At 39.9% G+C, this 16,968-nt stretch overlaps 1 protein-coding gene across 1 annotated transcript in view; it reads right to left on the bottom strand.

The window, feature by feature from the left end:
• JHY (junctional cadherin complex regulator) overlaps nt 1-16,968 on the bottom strand; it is a 317,713-nt gene that overhangs the window by 59,670 nt on the left and 241,075 nt on the right. The window contains exon 7 of the mRNA XM_069224424.1: nt 344-424. Coding sequence (XP_069080525.1) covers nt 344-424 — 81 coding nt within the window. The remainder of the gene's footprint in view (nt 1-343; nt 425-16,968) is intronic.

The raw sequence follows: 16,968 nt of genomic DNA, 5'->3' as shown, positions 1-16,968 counted from the left end.
AGCAATATTGTATATCCTAGTTTTGCAATTGATAAATATGGAGTTTGGTTTTTAAGAGGAGCTGAAAAATATAATTTGATCTAGAGTCCGTTTAGAAGCAGATATTGTCAGCCTGCTTTTCATGACATTTTCAATTGCTCTAGCTGTTGCTCTTACATAGGTTCTTAAAGCTCGAGTGCGAATTTATTATATACAAAAGTAGTACATGAATAAAATAAAGAATAGACTCCTACGAAAGAGTTAAAAGCCTACACATTATTTCCTATGATGTTCTTTGCACTTATTAAAATCATTACATTGTTTTGACTCGACATATGTGCTAGAGCAAGCGAGAAATACATACTTTGTCTTTTATTCCCTGGTAATCAGGGCCAAGACCACCAAGCTTTATATCGGGATTCATGAAACCTTTCAGCCTGGATACCTGCAAGGAAATGACAATTAGGCTTTTCAAATGTTATTGAAAAATGAAAAGTGGAGAAAAGGAGAAAAATATCCAACATTATGTGAAAGCATGCAGTAAAAATTCAATTACAACAGTTACTTAAAGCAGGGTCTTGAGGAATAGCATTTTGCAGTTACCTACATCTATGTCAGAGAGGTTCTAAACCTATAAAATGTCTCCTTTCAAACAGTGCAGCCAAATGCTGGGAAATCTACCACAATCCATTTCCATTTGGTTAAAGATTTTTAACACTTATAGGAGCCCATACCAACATTCCCACTCCTTCCAGTGTGGAACCAGAGGAGACTTGCTAATCTCTGGTTATGTTCACTCTAATTGCCCTGTATCTTGTCAGTTAACATTTCAGTCCCCTATCACTCACTTCTTTAAATTTCTTCTAAACCGAGTGTTTTGAAATTGTACTACAACTTCCCCCAACATAAACAAGTGTGTGCAGTCCACTGTTATAAAAGCAAAGTTTTTGCACATTGTATCTTAGCAAACTTTTCCAGGGTGAAGTACAGCCTGAACTGAGAATCGTGCTAATGTTTTAATGCTGTGGGGATTAAAACAGTATGGATAAATTATAGGCTGAGATGACATGGGTTATGCTTAGTTTTTTTTCTGATCATCCTCCTACATCTATTTCTATGTTTTTTTTTTTATCATGGTAGATGTTTATGTAAGGAGATTTTTTTGCATTAATGGTGTTTAAGGATTGAATCATAGGCATCTAAATGGGTGTTTCCTAGTGCAGCTGTTCCCAGCCTTTTGACTTCTGTGAACCCTCACTTTATCAATGCTGGAACCCGGGGACCTCCACTGAATCATTATTAGAATCCATGGACCCCCCACTAAGTTATTTCTGAAAGCCAGGGACCTAATCTGATAATATTATTTAATTTTCTCAGCTGTCACGGACCCCCTGAGGAGGCTTCGCAGACCCCCAGGGGTCCCCTGACCACAGGTTGGGAACCACTGTCCTAGCGGATAGTTTGTCATCTTTCATGCATAAACTGATTTACGGCTTGCTTCTATAGATTACACCCTTATATCTACCTTATTATGTTCATGGCTAAAAATGTAAGGATAGACAATCAGGCAGGGAGCGACCCTATGCATAACTGAATGAGTTTTCGGCTCCAGTATATAGGGCCAAAGAGATCGAAGAGGTATGAAAGCAGGCTAGCCAGTTTGCTTGCATGTAAATTAGATGGAGACCTACAATAGCTGATTCACTGACTACTTAGAAGTTCCTCCCATTCACCAAACTATTGCTTCAAACATGGTTAATTCCTAGGTTAGGTGTATGTCAAAGCGAAACCTGCAAGAAGATTTTAACCACCAGATGTCAAATATGTGCCCAAAATGCAAAATCTATACAATGATGCAAATTCTGTAAAGGCTAAAAGGCGAAAGATGATCTAAGGATCAAAGCTATAATAAAAGGAGAGCATAGAAAAACAGTTAACAAATGTATTGAAAACCCTTTTCCATCAAGAAGCATTGATTTTGACTTGTGAGTTGATAGAAGCCAACACCAGCAACAAAACTGTACAGGAGATTTAGAGCTGTGAGGAGAAGGAATGATTAATAGTTGAAGATATATGATGAAATCAGGATTCCTTGAAAATTCTGGGAACGTGTGACTGGCCAGTTAAACCCACAAATGATGGCGACAGAAAACAAAACTACTAGGGTTGCTTGAAAATTGCATATATAAAAAAATCCATATGGATGATAAAATCCATAGTAAGTAATCTGTCTAAAAGCTCCGAATTACAAATTTCAGTTTGACCAGACTTGTACCTGAAAAACAATGAGAAGTTTATCGCAGGACACACGGCTGTCATCCCAATGTACATTTTCAAAACAGATCCCAGCTTTTTGGCTAACATCTTACATAGAGCTACTGAGTCATACACTGATTTCCCTGTTGTGCAAGGAAGCTAAATGGTACATGGCATTTCGTTAACATAGCTGAAAGCCTGTACTGATGCTTAACATCTTGTTCAAACAGACAACAAAAAAACAATTATCAATGCTGAGTCATAAAAAACTAGCCATTAAATAGTTTGAATTATATGCCTGCTCCAAGAGGGAGACGGTTTAAAGGGAAGCATCATAATGTGACTATGGAGTTTGATTGAATGAGATGAGAAGCTATTTACAGTAAATGTTAGCTGTGGAAAGTATCATTAACAGGTACCTTTAGAACTGTCTGCTTGATTCTGTAATCAAGCCTGTCTTTAAGTAACTCTTGGCAAATTCTTCCCTGCACTCATGTATGGAGCAGAAGTCCTACATGAAAAAACTTGAAGAATCTTAGGCTTGGGCCCTCATTATGACTTTGGGGGCCTCACCGTGGGATTGCCAAACTCTCAGGGAGGATGCCACCGCCATGGTGGGGATGTCCCCTCTGGGAGTATTACAATGTTCCTGCCAGGCAGACCAGTGGGAACACTGTAGTATGTGGTTCCCACTGAGTGCTATGATATTATTCTCAGCTCCCTGAAGGGAGCCAAGGCTCATGTCGCAGCACTCCAGCACCCTCGCAATGCAGACAGTGCACATCCTGACAGTACTAGGTAAGGGGGGGCCTGCACTGCCCATGCCATGGCCATTGGCAGTGCAGAGGTCCCCCTGTAGCCCTCGGGCCTGACTTTTTGCCAACCTTTCCATGGCAGGGTCCCCACCATGGAAAGTCTGGCAGAAAGCTGAGTTGTAATCAGCCAGGCAGCGCTAAGTTCAGCGCCACCCTGGCTAACTACAACTCAGGCTGCCGTCACCATTTTGGGAACCATGTTCCTGGCGGGGATGGCAGTCTTTAGGTGGGTCTGCCTGCCAGGCTTATATTGGGGTGGTCGGACTGCCTGGAGTGCGGCGGTTCGACCATCACTGTGAGCGTGGCAGTCCTCGGACCGCCACACTTGTAGTGAGGGCCATAGTATAGTGTAATCTTCTTTACTCCAAAACTGATCCCGCCCCTAATGCCTGCTATGGTTAAATTGAATTTTAAATCTCGGACTCTGGATGTTTGCCACTGAGTCCACAGTGTAGAACTGAATACAACAAAATGAGTTGTTTGGAGTGCATCAAAGCTAAATGCACCAGTATTGTTGGCCCGTGTATTCAGTATTATACAGCAATTTCAGAAATAGCTATTTTGTTGGCCCTGTTATTTAAAAAAAGATGTGTGTATTCAGTATAATACAGAAATCAGAAATCACTAGTTTTATATGATTACCTAAAGTAATATCCTAGCTTTTTCACCCACACCTATTCGAAAAATATCATGTTAGAGAATGAAAAGGGTTCTTTACGTTTCTGTTACATAACTAGCCTGACATAAGTCACTCCCCATATTAGGAGCAAACAGGTTTAAATAAATATTTTACGTCTATTGAGTGTATGTGATCAAAAATAACAAAGAACGCTTCATAAGGCCAAGCCTCCTTGCAACTATAAGCAACCAAATTATTCCCAGGTTATTATAGATTTTTCACCATTGAAGTACAACTAATAACTTCTAAATTAATTTGGTAATAAATGGATGAGAGAAGCAGTGCTTGAAATGAGTACAATATTCTTGGTAAAATATTGATTTTCCAAAACAATAATTGCACTACCACAGAAACTAGTCATGTGTCCCATCTTGTCAAATCTAGTTTTCTTACTCTAAACTAATTCATACAGTTCTTCTTCTAAGAAAACAGGACATGCTTTGGTAGCTTTGATACTCAAATATCTAGTATGCGTTTCCATCACATAAACAAACATGGTGTTCTCTGTTTCTCTGAAAGTCCTGAATTCTTATTTTTTCCCTGTAGAGAAATAGCAAAACGGTAGTGAAATAATTGTTTTCTTTCTTTAATTTTCTTGTGAAAAAATACAACTGTCAGCATACAGATGAGACTTGGATTTAACTATTAAATGAAAAACCTAAAAATCTCCTCTTTTAAAGAACAGTGATTCAACAATTGACAGAGATCCAGTATATGAGGCCAAAAAGAGAGGAGAGATGTGCCCCTATGTCAAGTACAATTTGGATTTCATACTTCCTGAATTACGTGTTTATTATTTGTCACCGTCACTCTAGGTGATCTATGCAGACTCCAGTAAGCCTGAGTAAAAGGCTGGAAAGGACGTCTGAAAACAAACAATAGGAATTCACATTCCACACTATTGCCTTATTTGTGTCAAAACAGCCCATCACAAGCTAAACGTATTCCCAGTGTATTACTTCAGCATAGAGCAGATGTACTAAACTTGGCTCTAAACCCTCCTATTTACTAAATTAAAAGGTTTGCAATCCCTAAACAGTTATTTCAGATATACTAGACCAATCATATGAGTCAGTAAAGTTTCACAAACCCCTAAAATTGGTTTAGAAACAGCCACTGATTTGGCATTAGGAAAGGGAGCCAGTTCCAAATACCAAATCTGTATGTATGTTTGTGTCTGTAATTCCAGTTGCAAACCACTGATAAGTTACAGACTATCAAGTTGGGTGGTAACTAATTTTCAATAAAGAATAGGTCCTCTCTCTCATTGAAGCTTTTCAAAACTACAAGGAAATAAAGCTGCTTTTAAAATGTTTTCTGTTTTGAAATACAAAGATAGTCATGATGGTCTGCGGTCCCAAAAGGGCCACCATCGAAGTCTTTGCAGTCAATGGTAAAAGGTTGCAAATTGCAACCTCTGTAATCAATATTCATTGAGCAGGTCGTTCTACGGCAGCTCAGTTCACAAAATAAGATATGTGTTCTGCAACCAGTATTTTAGTACACAGGGCTCGAGATCTGTTGTTTATGGATGTCTGAAAGTCATTATTCCTTGCTTGGATTGGGATTGAATTAATCGCTTTTCTGTAAGTAATTATTTTCATCTTTCAGTTTTCATATTTTTATTTTAAGTAACACTGATTCTTTCTAGATAAATTAGTGAGATTTCTGAAGTTTGAGTTGTTGAATGTTCATCTCGATATTAATTGTACGCCATGCCTTAGTCTGACGGACCATTTAACTTACTAAAAAGTTGTCTTCTTTCCCTCTCACACACACTTTAACAGTAGAACATAAATAAAAATGTTGGTTGAGATCAGATTGCAATTAGAAAAAAATATAGCCTGTTTTTTTCATTTGTGAAGCAAATAAGTCATCCAGAAATAATGCCCTGTCAACTTCTATTTTCAATTTCCATGTTAAGTCTGCTCAATTGTTTGGGCCAGTATATTGTTCGAGGTAGAGAACTAACAAGCAACCTGGGAAATGTTGGAAATAAAATACAAGACTATATCATACCACCAGGGCAAGGCAGAATCGATAGGGATATGACGAGGTTACAAGGAAACATTTTTGCTAGATGTTAATAAATTCAATGGTCAAAAGCTGAAGAGAATATCCATTGTAATTTGTTTCACAGTACAAGTCCATCTCTGGGGAGTTCCTGCTCTGTCACCTTTTTGCATAGCTCTTGTGTGTGGTGTGTGTGTGTAATGTGTGTGTGTGGGTGGGGGGGCGTTATTGAAAGGACACATAGTTTTGCAGAGGGTCTTAGGTCACGAGCCAGCAGTTTCGTTTGTGATTTTCAGGGTGTGTGATATTACGTTATGAAATGTGCTTCATGACAAAATTACCATGTGGAAACACCTTTTCTCTTCCACTTCCGGGCAAGTTAACTATCATATGACGAAACATTTTAGGTCTGGCCTAAAGAGAGCATTAGCTGTCGGCCAGCATCATGTTTTCAGAAAAAATGAATACATTATTATACATGTACATACATAAAGAAAGGGCTTTCGGACAGTATCGTGTTTACAGAAAAATGAATACATTATAATACATATAAATACATATGTAAAGAAAAAAGATTTGGGTCAGCCTTTCGTTGCTTTGTGTGCCAATCAAAGGCTAGCTCAGCCTATATAGTCTACAGACTTAGTGCAGGAGTAGTTATGTTTTTTATAGCCAGTGGTGTTTAGTTGTATTTCCTATTTTAGTCCAATACTATCATTAGTTCGCAGGCAAAGGCTGCTACATTGAGTGATGGCATTTTGCCTCTACACTGCAGAGAATAACAATTTTTCTGTCTTCGTCCATGCAGTCCCTGGTACTTTTTTTTGTTGCCTCTTGTATTATGAATTTGTGTTGGAGTGATCATAATTGTTTACATGTGTACATGAGTTTATTGGTTGGCTTACAATTGTATGCAGTTTTCTTTTTTCAGAGGTAATTTATCAAGCGCCTCTGCCTCTATTTCGTTTCATGCTTTCACACAGAGGCTAATAATGCACTAACCTTTATCTTTCTTGTGCTGGTTTTCATTTAAGCAGGTATGTGTGAGACAATTTAGGTTTAAATTGGCACACATTCTTTAGCACCATCGGCTATATCTAAGTTTTTCTGCTGAAAAGTGCATTTTCTTAACACGAGCTGCTATGTCATTTTAACGTGCAGTTTTTAGGTGGCTAAAGATAGCTTTCTGCCTACTGAGACTACACAGAACTATATAAGAATAGTTTTGTAAGAGTTTTTTGGTTTGCTTTCCTCTGCTGGTGTCTTTCATTCTACTCTAACAATCACTTACTAAAATATCTTCTCAATAGGAGTATAATTAAGCATGGAAATGGAGGAATGGCAGCAACTGGATGTTTATAGGAAAGGTGAGCAGACAACTATACTGTTTAGCTAAAAGGCTCTGTTGAATCCTGTGTGTGCTGACTGTAGACATTGTATGTGTGTTTGGGTTTTCAATAGTTCAAACACTTTCCTTTTATGTAGCACGGCATGGGCACATTTTGTGCACTATGTGTTTTTATTTGGCCTTAGTGATTAGGCCTTAATATCTTTGAAACAGTTCCCATTTGCACGTTCCACTTACTGTGCCACCCAATTTATACCTAAACTGTACCTAAAACATTAACATTACTATTTTACTAATAACTGAATTTCTGCTGTAAACTATCAAACAGAACTACTAAAACATAGTTATGCAAATTTGTATATATTCTATAAACGTCACACCTGCTAACAAGTAGCATGTGTTTTATGCCCTTTCATGTACATTAAAAACAATGAATTAATTACATTCTCAAGGTATACCTATTGACTTTGCCAATAGTGATTGGCTATGAGCAAGTTTCTGATTTTAAATACATGCTATATGTCTATTCAAATAGACTTACTAAACAAAAAATCTAAATAACAAACAGCAACAATTAACAAATAGTGGAACTCAGAAAGGCAACAGTAAACTCGAAATATCAAAAGGCTAAGAGAGAACAAATGCAATTGTATTAAATTTTGCTTGATCACAAAGTCTTTCTATGATTTCTAAAATAGAAATTATTTTCTTCTTATAAAATATGCCTGGGGATCATGGACTAAGGTGAAAGTGAGAGCGTAGTAGTGGAAAACGAGTATACTCCCAGTTATTAGACGTGTCAGGTCCATACAAAATGTACAAATCTGGTGCAAGAATTATTTTTTTACTGGCCTTCGTTTTTATGCATTTTACACTGTAAAAAATATTTCTGGTTCATTTAGAGTGTAGAGAACAATTCAGTAGTAAAGGTCCACTTTGTTCATAATGTTGTGGTTGGATAATAATGCTGGACGTCAGCAGTCAATTCACATCAGGTAATAATTTACAGTGTGCCACAACCGGGGACTATTCATGCCTGGGACTGCACCTTGAAGTAGCAGTGTTAACCGGCTGACTGTGGAACCCCGGGGGTCGGAGACAACCTACGAAGGATGTCCATTACTGTTTGAAAATAAAATAATATTAGCAGATTAGTAAGGAAGATATACATAAAAAAGCCAAGTGTAATATTTAACATTTTAAACGCTCTGTATATGTTAAGGAAATATGAAACTGGAGACTAAAAATTAGTTGGTAACCTTAGCTTGGTTTGTGAGAGGTGCGCAAGTAGAGCAAAGAGAATGGAGGTTTGTCGACAAAAATCACAAAATAATATGCTAGAGTATATCATTTCACGGTGTCTTTTCTAAATAAACCAAACTTCAAAAAGATCCAACCTTCCCATTAAAATTAAATTTTAAAATAAAATTTCGAATTTTGTATTTGTTTTGTGAATTAAATTGTAATTTGGTTTGATGTGAATTTATTTATGTATTTTTGTGTATTGCATGGATTTTCAAAGTGTAGACATTGCTTAGACCAGGTCCCTGGCTTCCAGTAGCAAATTAGTAGGGGATCCACAGATGTCTAATGGTTGAGAAACCCTGCCTTAGAAGATCAGGTCTCTTCACTACCTACTAAAGGAGATTTTGAAATCCTTCCTAAATCAGTTAGAGCATGTTCTGTTCCTCCACTGTGTCAGCAAGGGATTCTACCACCAAACACCCATGGCTTGTAGTGTCCTTCATCTCAACATTCAGAGGAAAAGGTGGAACAGGATTTAGAGGTGTGAGCAAAATATGGACTTAGAAATGAAGTAAATTGTTTACAACGTTAATCATTTATTGGCTCTGTATGACCACCAGCATAGGACTGGTGGTAATTGAATGAAGACAATATTGAGCATATCACATATCTGTAAGTAAGCCATAAGCACACAAATATGAGGAAAACAGATTTCTGTACATTTTTGCCCTATTATTCCACTACTAGAGGACTTTACAAAATGGCCTAAATGTTTCCTCATGTTTTTGTTGAAACATGAGATTCTTCCCTATGACCAATGAAGATCGAAGCTTGGGTTTGATCAGGACACAACCAATAACAATGTATGTTGTCCAAGTCGAAGGGGGAACTTTGATTTAGTAATTGATGCATGAGGTGTAGAGATTATTCTGCCATCTGGAACAAGACTATTGTTTTGATGTGCTTGAAACGCTTTGTGTGGGATATGTTCTGGAGTTCCAGATGGGCTGTTGTTCAGTTTCTCTCTTAACTTTACAAAGTCTTTTTCTCTTGGATTTGAGACTCACTTTCAACAAAGGGTGGTGGGAAAACCAAGTATCCATTGTGCATTCAGTCTGGTGGTAGTGGAAAACATGGAATGGGCAGAGCAGGAGTGGAGAGGATCATGTGCCTTGTGCGGCCTACAAATCATGTCAGACCAGATGCAGCATGAATGATTTTATAAAAGGTTCAGAAGTCTGCTCCGGATGCACCTGTTTTTTTCAGCTTCATTCCCGTAGCATGTGAACCATCAATTATGTGTTGCAGTAGTCCGTAATCTATCATGCACCTGGTGTAATGTGCATGTGTGCGCACCTGTGTATGTGTGTATGCACACCTGTGCTGGAATGCAACACTGCTCAGGAGCACAAAAGATTGCGAGTCAGATGCATTTCTTATGTTTTTCTGTAGGGTGTGTATCTACACAAGAGCAGAATGCACTCCTCTGAAGGCATGGAATAGACAGTTCAATTATGTTCACAACTCTTTGAATTGCTGTTGAAGATACTGAGTGGAAAAAGCTGGCTTGAGGTGCTAATCTAGATTTAGCTCATTTCTTTGGAACCTAGAAACACTAACAGGACAGCAAATAAGCATTTGCAAACTCAATTGGTCTGGCACTGACTGCCTACATTTAGGTTTGCCAATGTTGTGTGTGTAGTTTGGGAATGTTTTTTTTTTAAAACTTCACAAGGAGACCACTTCTTTTGTGTAAGTGCAAATTGTACAAAAGTAGAATGCTGTACCTCAAAGAGAGGTAAGCCAGTGGCTGAGAATGACCTGGGCCCTTTGCCTCCAGTTGGGCCTGCAGTGCACATTTAGCTAAAAGGTCTTTGGCCCCACCGCCATGTGCCGTAGCTTGGGCTGCTGCAGCCTCTAGCACAAACAGAATTCTGTTAGCAGACGTGTACGATGGGCTATGGTACTTCTCAGGCCATCCAAACACCTTTGAAAAGTGGAGGAGGCTTTTAAAAAATATATATATTCTTGAACCCGCTGTGGTCCAGCTCTCTTCAACCCACTTGCAAGGCGTCAAAGACTTGGTGGGGACAGATAAACGGGGATGAAAGGCCATATTTGAATATCTCTCCCCATTGACAAATGCACTGCAGTGATATCTAGTCTCAGCTTAACTTCTAAAAGTGGAGATAATAAACTTTTTTCTTAGTGCCTTGAAACCATTCCTAACATAAAGCAATATTTTAACAGAATCTTGAGTGAAAAAATTGCATTCTGTCACAGGGTTCTATAAATGATTTTAATAATTGACCGCCCTCTTTGTTCAACAGCTCTTCTCATTACAGGTAATTGCTGAGTTTAGCCAGGGCGACCGGAAATATGCAATAGGGGACAGCCAAATTATAAGGCATGGCCGTGTAAATTATGAAGCAAGGAAAGGCAACTTATGCTGCTTAATGCAGCACATTTTATGATAGTATTACATCACTATTTTGCCATTTTTTAACTTGGTAACACAGTCTGAGCATTGGCTGCACCTCATTTGTGCCAGGTTAACACTCAAATATAGCAATAAGCAACAGAAAAGTCACCAGTTAAGCTTCAGAAATGGCCTTCCACTGTGCAGCAAAAAGTGTCACAGTGTTTTAGTAACTTTTAAACCGTATGAGCTAAAATACATTTTATTGCTAAATTCTACAAATTAAGCAGCTGATGTAGATTATGCAGGTAAATGCACCAAATCTATAATTATGTGAAAAAGGCTGCTGCTGCCCAATCACATAACTCCAGTGGCCCTGCCTCTCGCACAGTTTATTGAGGGTGCAGTAGGTTCAGCTGTATTGTGAAGGGCAGCAGGTATTTTTTTCACTGAGGCTGCTTTGGGGGTAATTTCATACACTGTTGTGCCCCTTAACTGCTTGAATCCCTGTCTTTGCAGGAAAAAACCCTTCATCTCATATCAAATGTTAGAAATGAGGTCTTTGGTTGGTAGTCAGGTCCCCCCCTGTCCAAGCAAGGACCCCTACTGTAGTCAGGGTAAAGGAGAATCACACTCAGTTAACCCCCGCTCACTCCCTTGGTAGCTTGGCACAAGCAGGTAGACTTAACTTCAGAAGCAATGTGTAAATATTTGTACCAACACACACAGTAATTCAGTGAAAACACTACAACAAGGACTCCACACCAATTTAGAAAAAGAGGTACTATTTATCTAAATCAAACAAGACCAAAATGACAAAATTTTAACATACACAACTTAAGATATACATTTTCAAAAGAATGGAGGCTTAATCCTTAGAAAACAGTGAAAATGCTGTTGTTACACAAAGTACCTGGTTAGTGTAAAAAATAAAGCTGCACCGGTGAGCGTGCATCGGAAAAGGCAGCGAGACATTGATTCCTTCATCGCAAGGGAGGCCGTGCGTCATTTTCTTCTCCGGTCGGTCGGCAATGCGTTGTTTTTTCTCCCCCGCAAGAGAGCAATGTGTCGATTTCTGGACAGGGCACCTCGGATCCGCGCAGAGTCGGGTTGACTTTGACACCCAGGGACGATGCGTGGAAAATCTTGTTGCACAGTGTTAGAAAACCATGGTGCGTGGGGTTTGCGTCGTTATCAGCAGCCACAAGCGGGTGTTGAGCATTGTTTCTCCAGGGGCGATACATCGATTTCCCGGCCGCGATACATGGATTTCCCAGCCGCAATGCAGGTGAAGTGTTGATTTTAGCCACGAAGCCGGTGGCGCGTCGTTTATCAGTCACGTTGCAGATGGTGCATCATAATGTTCCCCGCACAGCATTCTGTGCGTGTATTTTTAGCTCTTGTCTGCCAACTTCACCTTTCAAGGGCCCACGGAATGGATAAGACACCACTTGGCAGGGCAGGAGTCTCAGCAGAGAGGTCAGATGTTAGCAGGGGAAGTCTTTAATGGTCCTGAGACTTCAAAACATGAGGCAAGCTCAGTTCAAGCCCATGGAGATTCTTCACAAGCAGGAATATACCACAAAGTCCAGTGTTCGACCCCTTTCGCAGGCAGAAGCAACAACTGCAGGATAGCCCAACAAAGCGCAGTCACAGGCAGGGGCAGCACTACTCCTCAGCTCTTCAGATCTTCTCCTTGTCAGAGGTTTGTCTTGGTTCCAGAAGTGATCTAATTCTCATGGGTTTTGGCCCAGCACTTATAACCCTTTCTGCCTTTGAAGTAGGCCTACTTCAAAGGAAAGTCTCTGTTGTTCACAAGATCCTGCCTTGCCCAGGCCAGGCCTCAGACACACAGTAGGGGGTTGGAGACTGCAATGTGTGAGGGAAGGCACAGCCCTTTCAGGAGTGAGTGACCACTCCTCCCACCCCTCCTAGCACAGATGGCTCATCAGGATATGCCGGCTACACCCCAGCTCCCTTTTTGTCACTGTCTAAAGGAGATTCACAAAGAGCCCAACTGTCAAACTGACCCAGGCAGACAATCTACAAACAGGCAGAGCCACAGGATGGTTTTAGCAAAAAAATGCCTACTTTCTAAAAGTGACACTTTCAAACTAACAACCTAAAAACAAACTTCACTAAAAGATGTATTTTTAAATTGTGAGTTCAAAGACCATAAACTCCATATTTCTATCTGCTCTCAAAGGGAATCTGCACTTTAAATTTATTCAAAGGCAGCCCCAATATTAACCTATGAGGGAGATAGGCTTTGCAACAGTGAAGACTGAATTTAGAAGTATTCTTTGTTAGGACATGTAACACACAGCAGTACATGTTCCACCTTTCACATACACTGTACCCTGCCCATGGGGCTACCTAGGGCCTACCTTAGGGGTGCCTTACATTTATAAAAAGGGAAGGTTTAGGCCTGGCATGTGGGTACACTTGCCAAGTAGAACTGGCAGTTGAAAACTGCAAACACAGACACTGCAGTGGCAGGTCTGAGCCATGTTTACAGGGCTACTATTGTGGATGGCACAACCAGTGCTGCAGGCCCACTAATAGCATTTGATTTACAAGCCCTGGGCACCTCTGGTGCACTTTACTAGGGACTTACCAGTAAATCAAATATGCCAATCATGGATAAGCCAATTACACATACATTTTACATAGGAGCACTTGCACTTTAACACTGGTTAGCAGTGGTAAAGCGCAGAGAATATCTGAAACAGCAAAACTAGAGTCCAGCACACATCAAAATCCTGGGAAACAGAGGGAAAATGTTAGGGGAGACCACACCAAGGATGGCCTGTCTAAAACCAAAACTTTACAAATATAGGTCACAATACATTCACATACTTCTATCTAGGCGTACATTAGAACTGGTCGAGGGCACCTATCTCTCACTCCTTTTCACTTGAAATTCAGGCATAAGAACAGCAGAAACAACATGTATAGGTTGCATGAAAAACACACTCCATATATAGCACTCTCACAGAGCAGCGAGCTTCAGCATCTCACAAGGAGTATTAAGCTTTATAAAGGCTCAATTTAAGATGCAGTACATTAGACCTGAAACCCACAGCACTAAAGGGCCATAATAATAGCAACAAAGACAGGCAAATCGCTGTTAAGATAGCCTACCCTAACTTCCATAACTTTACAGACTTTGTTCAGGCGCCGATTCCAAGTTTTGTTTTTAATTCCTGAGCGCAAAAAGAGGTTTGTGCACTGACTGGATTTTGAACTCTGCATACTCCACAATTTTTTGTTGACAGATTTCACTGCATAAAACCAGGTAAAATGTGTCAGTAGAAAATGTTCATAAATAACTGCTACGCAGTCCGTAAATGCTGATTCCACATGCTGGGCCTCATTCTGCGGTAAGGAACTCAGAAAACAAGGTAATAACATCAATAAGCAAATAAGACACACCAGGGCATGAGTAACTACCTGGTGTTGTAATTGTCACCCGAATTCTGCACAGCTCAGAATCAGGGTGTAAATCTCTTAATCTGTCTCCATGTTTGTATTATGTGGTATCTTTAAGGCAAATAACAGATAACACTATATATATAATGTCACTTACCCAGTGTACATCTGTTTGTGGCATGTTCTGCTGCAGATTCACATGCTATGCATACGTCTGCCAGCTAGTGTTGGGCTTGGAGTGTTACAAGTTGTTTTTCTTCGAAGAAGTGTTTTCGAGTCACGGGATCGAGTGACTCCTTCTCTTCGGCTCCATTGCGCATGGGCATCGACTCCATGTTAGATTGTTTTCCCGCAGAGGGTAAGGTAGGAGTGATAGAGTATAAAGAAAAGAGATGTCAATGCTAATGGAATATATATACATATGTACAAGTGTTTGTTTAACTTAAACGGCTACAGGCCTCCGGGGAGGTGGGAGGGTGCATGTGAATCTGCAGTGGAACATGCCACGAACAGATGTACACTGAGCTAGTGACACTTTCCGTTTGATGGCATGTGTAGCTGCAGATACAAATGCTATGCATAGACTAGAAAGCAGTTATTCCTCCCATAAAAGCGGTGGTTAGCCTGTAGGAGTTGAAGTTGTTTGAAATAATGTTCTTAGTACAGCTTGACCTATTGTGGCTTGCTGTGCTGCTAAAACATCTACACAATAATGTTTAGTAAATGTATGTGGTGTTGGCCAAGTAGCTGCTTTACATATTTCAGCCATTGGTATATTTCCTAAGGAGGCCATTGTAGCACCTCTCTTCCCTGTGGAATGTGCTCTAGGAGCAACTAAGAGTTGTCTTTAAGCTTTAAGGTACCATGTTTGGATGCATTTTACTATCCATCTTGCTAAACCTTGTTTTGAACTGGGGTTACCAGTATGGGGTTTTTGAAAAGCTACTAATAGCTGTTTAGTTTTCCTGAATGGTTTTGTTCTATCTATGTAGTACACTAGAGCTCTTTTAATGTCTAATGTATGTAGAGCTCTTTCTGCCACAGAATCTGGCTGTGGGAAGAAGACTGGTAGTTCCACTCTTTGATTGATATGTAAAGGTGATACTACTTTAGGAAGAAATGTAGGGTTAGTTCGTAGTACGACTTTATGTTTGTGTACTTGTATGAAAAGTTGTTCAGTAGTGAAAGCTTGAATTTCACTAACTCTTCGCAAAGATGTAATTGTGACTAGGAAGGCAACCTTCCATGTTAAGAATTCCATTTGACATGAGTGCATAGGTTCAAATGGTAGGCCCATAAGTCGGGTAAGCACTGTGTTTAAATTCCATGAAGGAACTGGAGGTGTTCTGGGTGGAAGAAGTGTTTTAAGCCTTCCATGAAGGCTTTGATAATAGGTACTCTAAATAAAGAGCTGTGCTGTATATTTTGCAAATATGCGGAAATTGCAGTGAGATGTATTTTTATGGAAGAGAATGCTAAATTAGATTTTTGTAAATGAAGTAAATAGCATACAATATCTTGTATTGATGATGAAAGAGCGGCAATTTGTTTAGATTGACAGTAATATACAAATATTTTCCATTTGTTAGCATAGCACTGTCTGGTAGTGGGTTTTCTTGCTTGCTTAATTACTTCCATACATTCAGTTGGTAGTTGTAAGTACCCACATTCTATGACCTCAGGAGCCAAATCGCTAGATTAAGGGTGTTGGGATTTGGACGCCTGATCTGCCCTTTGTGTTGTGTCAACAGATCAGGTCTGTTTGGGAGTTTGGAGTGTGGTACTACTGACAGGTCTAGTAGTGTTGTGTACCACGGCTGACGTGCCCACGTTGGTGCTATGACTATCAGATTGAGCGTGTTTTGACGCAATTTGTTGACTAGAAATGGAATGAGTCGGAGAGGGAGAAAAGCGTAAGCAAATATCCCTGACCAATTGATCCATAGAGAATTGCCCTTGGATAGGGGATGTGGGTATCTGGATGCAAAGATTTGGCATTTTGCGTTTTCGCTGGTGGCGAACAGATCTATGTCTGGTGTTCCCCATTGTTGAAAGTATTTTTGAAGTACTTGAGGGTGAATTTCCCACTCGTGTGTCTGTTGATGATTTCTGCTGAGAACATCCGCTAATTGGTTGTGTATCCCTGGAATGTATTGTGCTACCAGGTGAATTTGGTTGTGTATTGCCCATTTCCACATTTTTTGAGTTAGGAGGGAGAGTTGGGATGAATGTGTCCCTCCTTGTTTGTTTAGGTAATAAATGGTGGCCATGTTGTCTTTTTTGATGAGGACATTCTTGTGAATAAGGAGAGGCTGAAAAGCTTTGAGTGCTAGGAAGACAGCTAACAGCTCTTAGTGATTTATGTGTAGCTGTTTGTGTTGGGCATCCCATTGTCCTTGAATGTTGTGATTGCTGAGGTGAGCTCCCCAGCCAATCATTGATGCATCTGTTGTAATTATGGTCTGACGCACAGGGTCTTGAAATGGCCGCCCTTTGTTTAGATTTGTGGAATTCCACCACTCAAGGGACGTATGTTTGGCGGTCTATCAACACTAGATCTTGAAGTTGACCTTGTGCTTGTGACCATTGTTGTGCAAAGCACTGCTGCATGGGCCGCATGTTTAGTCTTGGATGTGGAACAATTTCAATACATGATGCCATCATACCCAATACTTTCAAGACAAATTTGACAGTGTACTGTTGACCTGTCTGTATTTGTGCCAATATGTTGTGGAATGCTTGTATTCTCAACGTATTTGGACTTGCAAGCGCTTTTTAAGTA

The sequence above is a fragment of the Pleurodeles waltl genome, chromosome 3_1 (genome assembly GCF_031143425.1).
Source record: "Pleurodeles waltl isolate 20211129_DDA chromosome 3_1, aPleWal1.hap1.20221129, whole genome shotgun sequence".
Classification (NCBI taxonomy): Eukaryota; Metazoa; Chordata; class Amphibia; order Caudata; family Salamandridae; genus Pleurodeles; species Pleurodeles waltl.
This window is presented reverse-complemented; position numbering and strand designations above follow the sequence as displayed.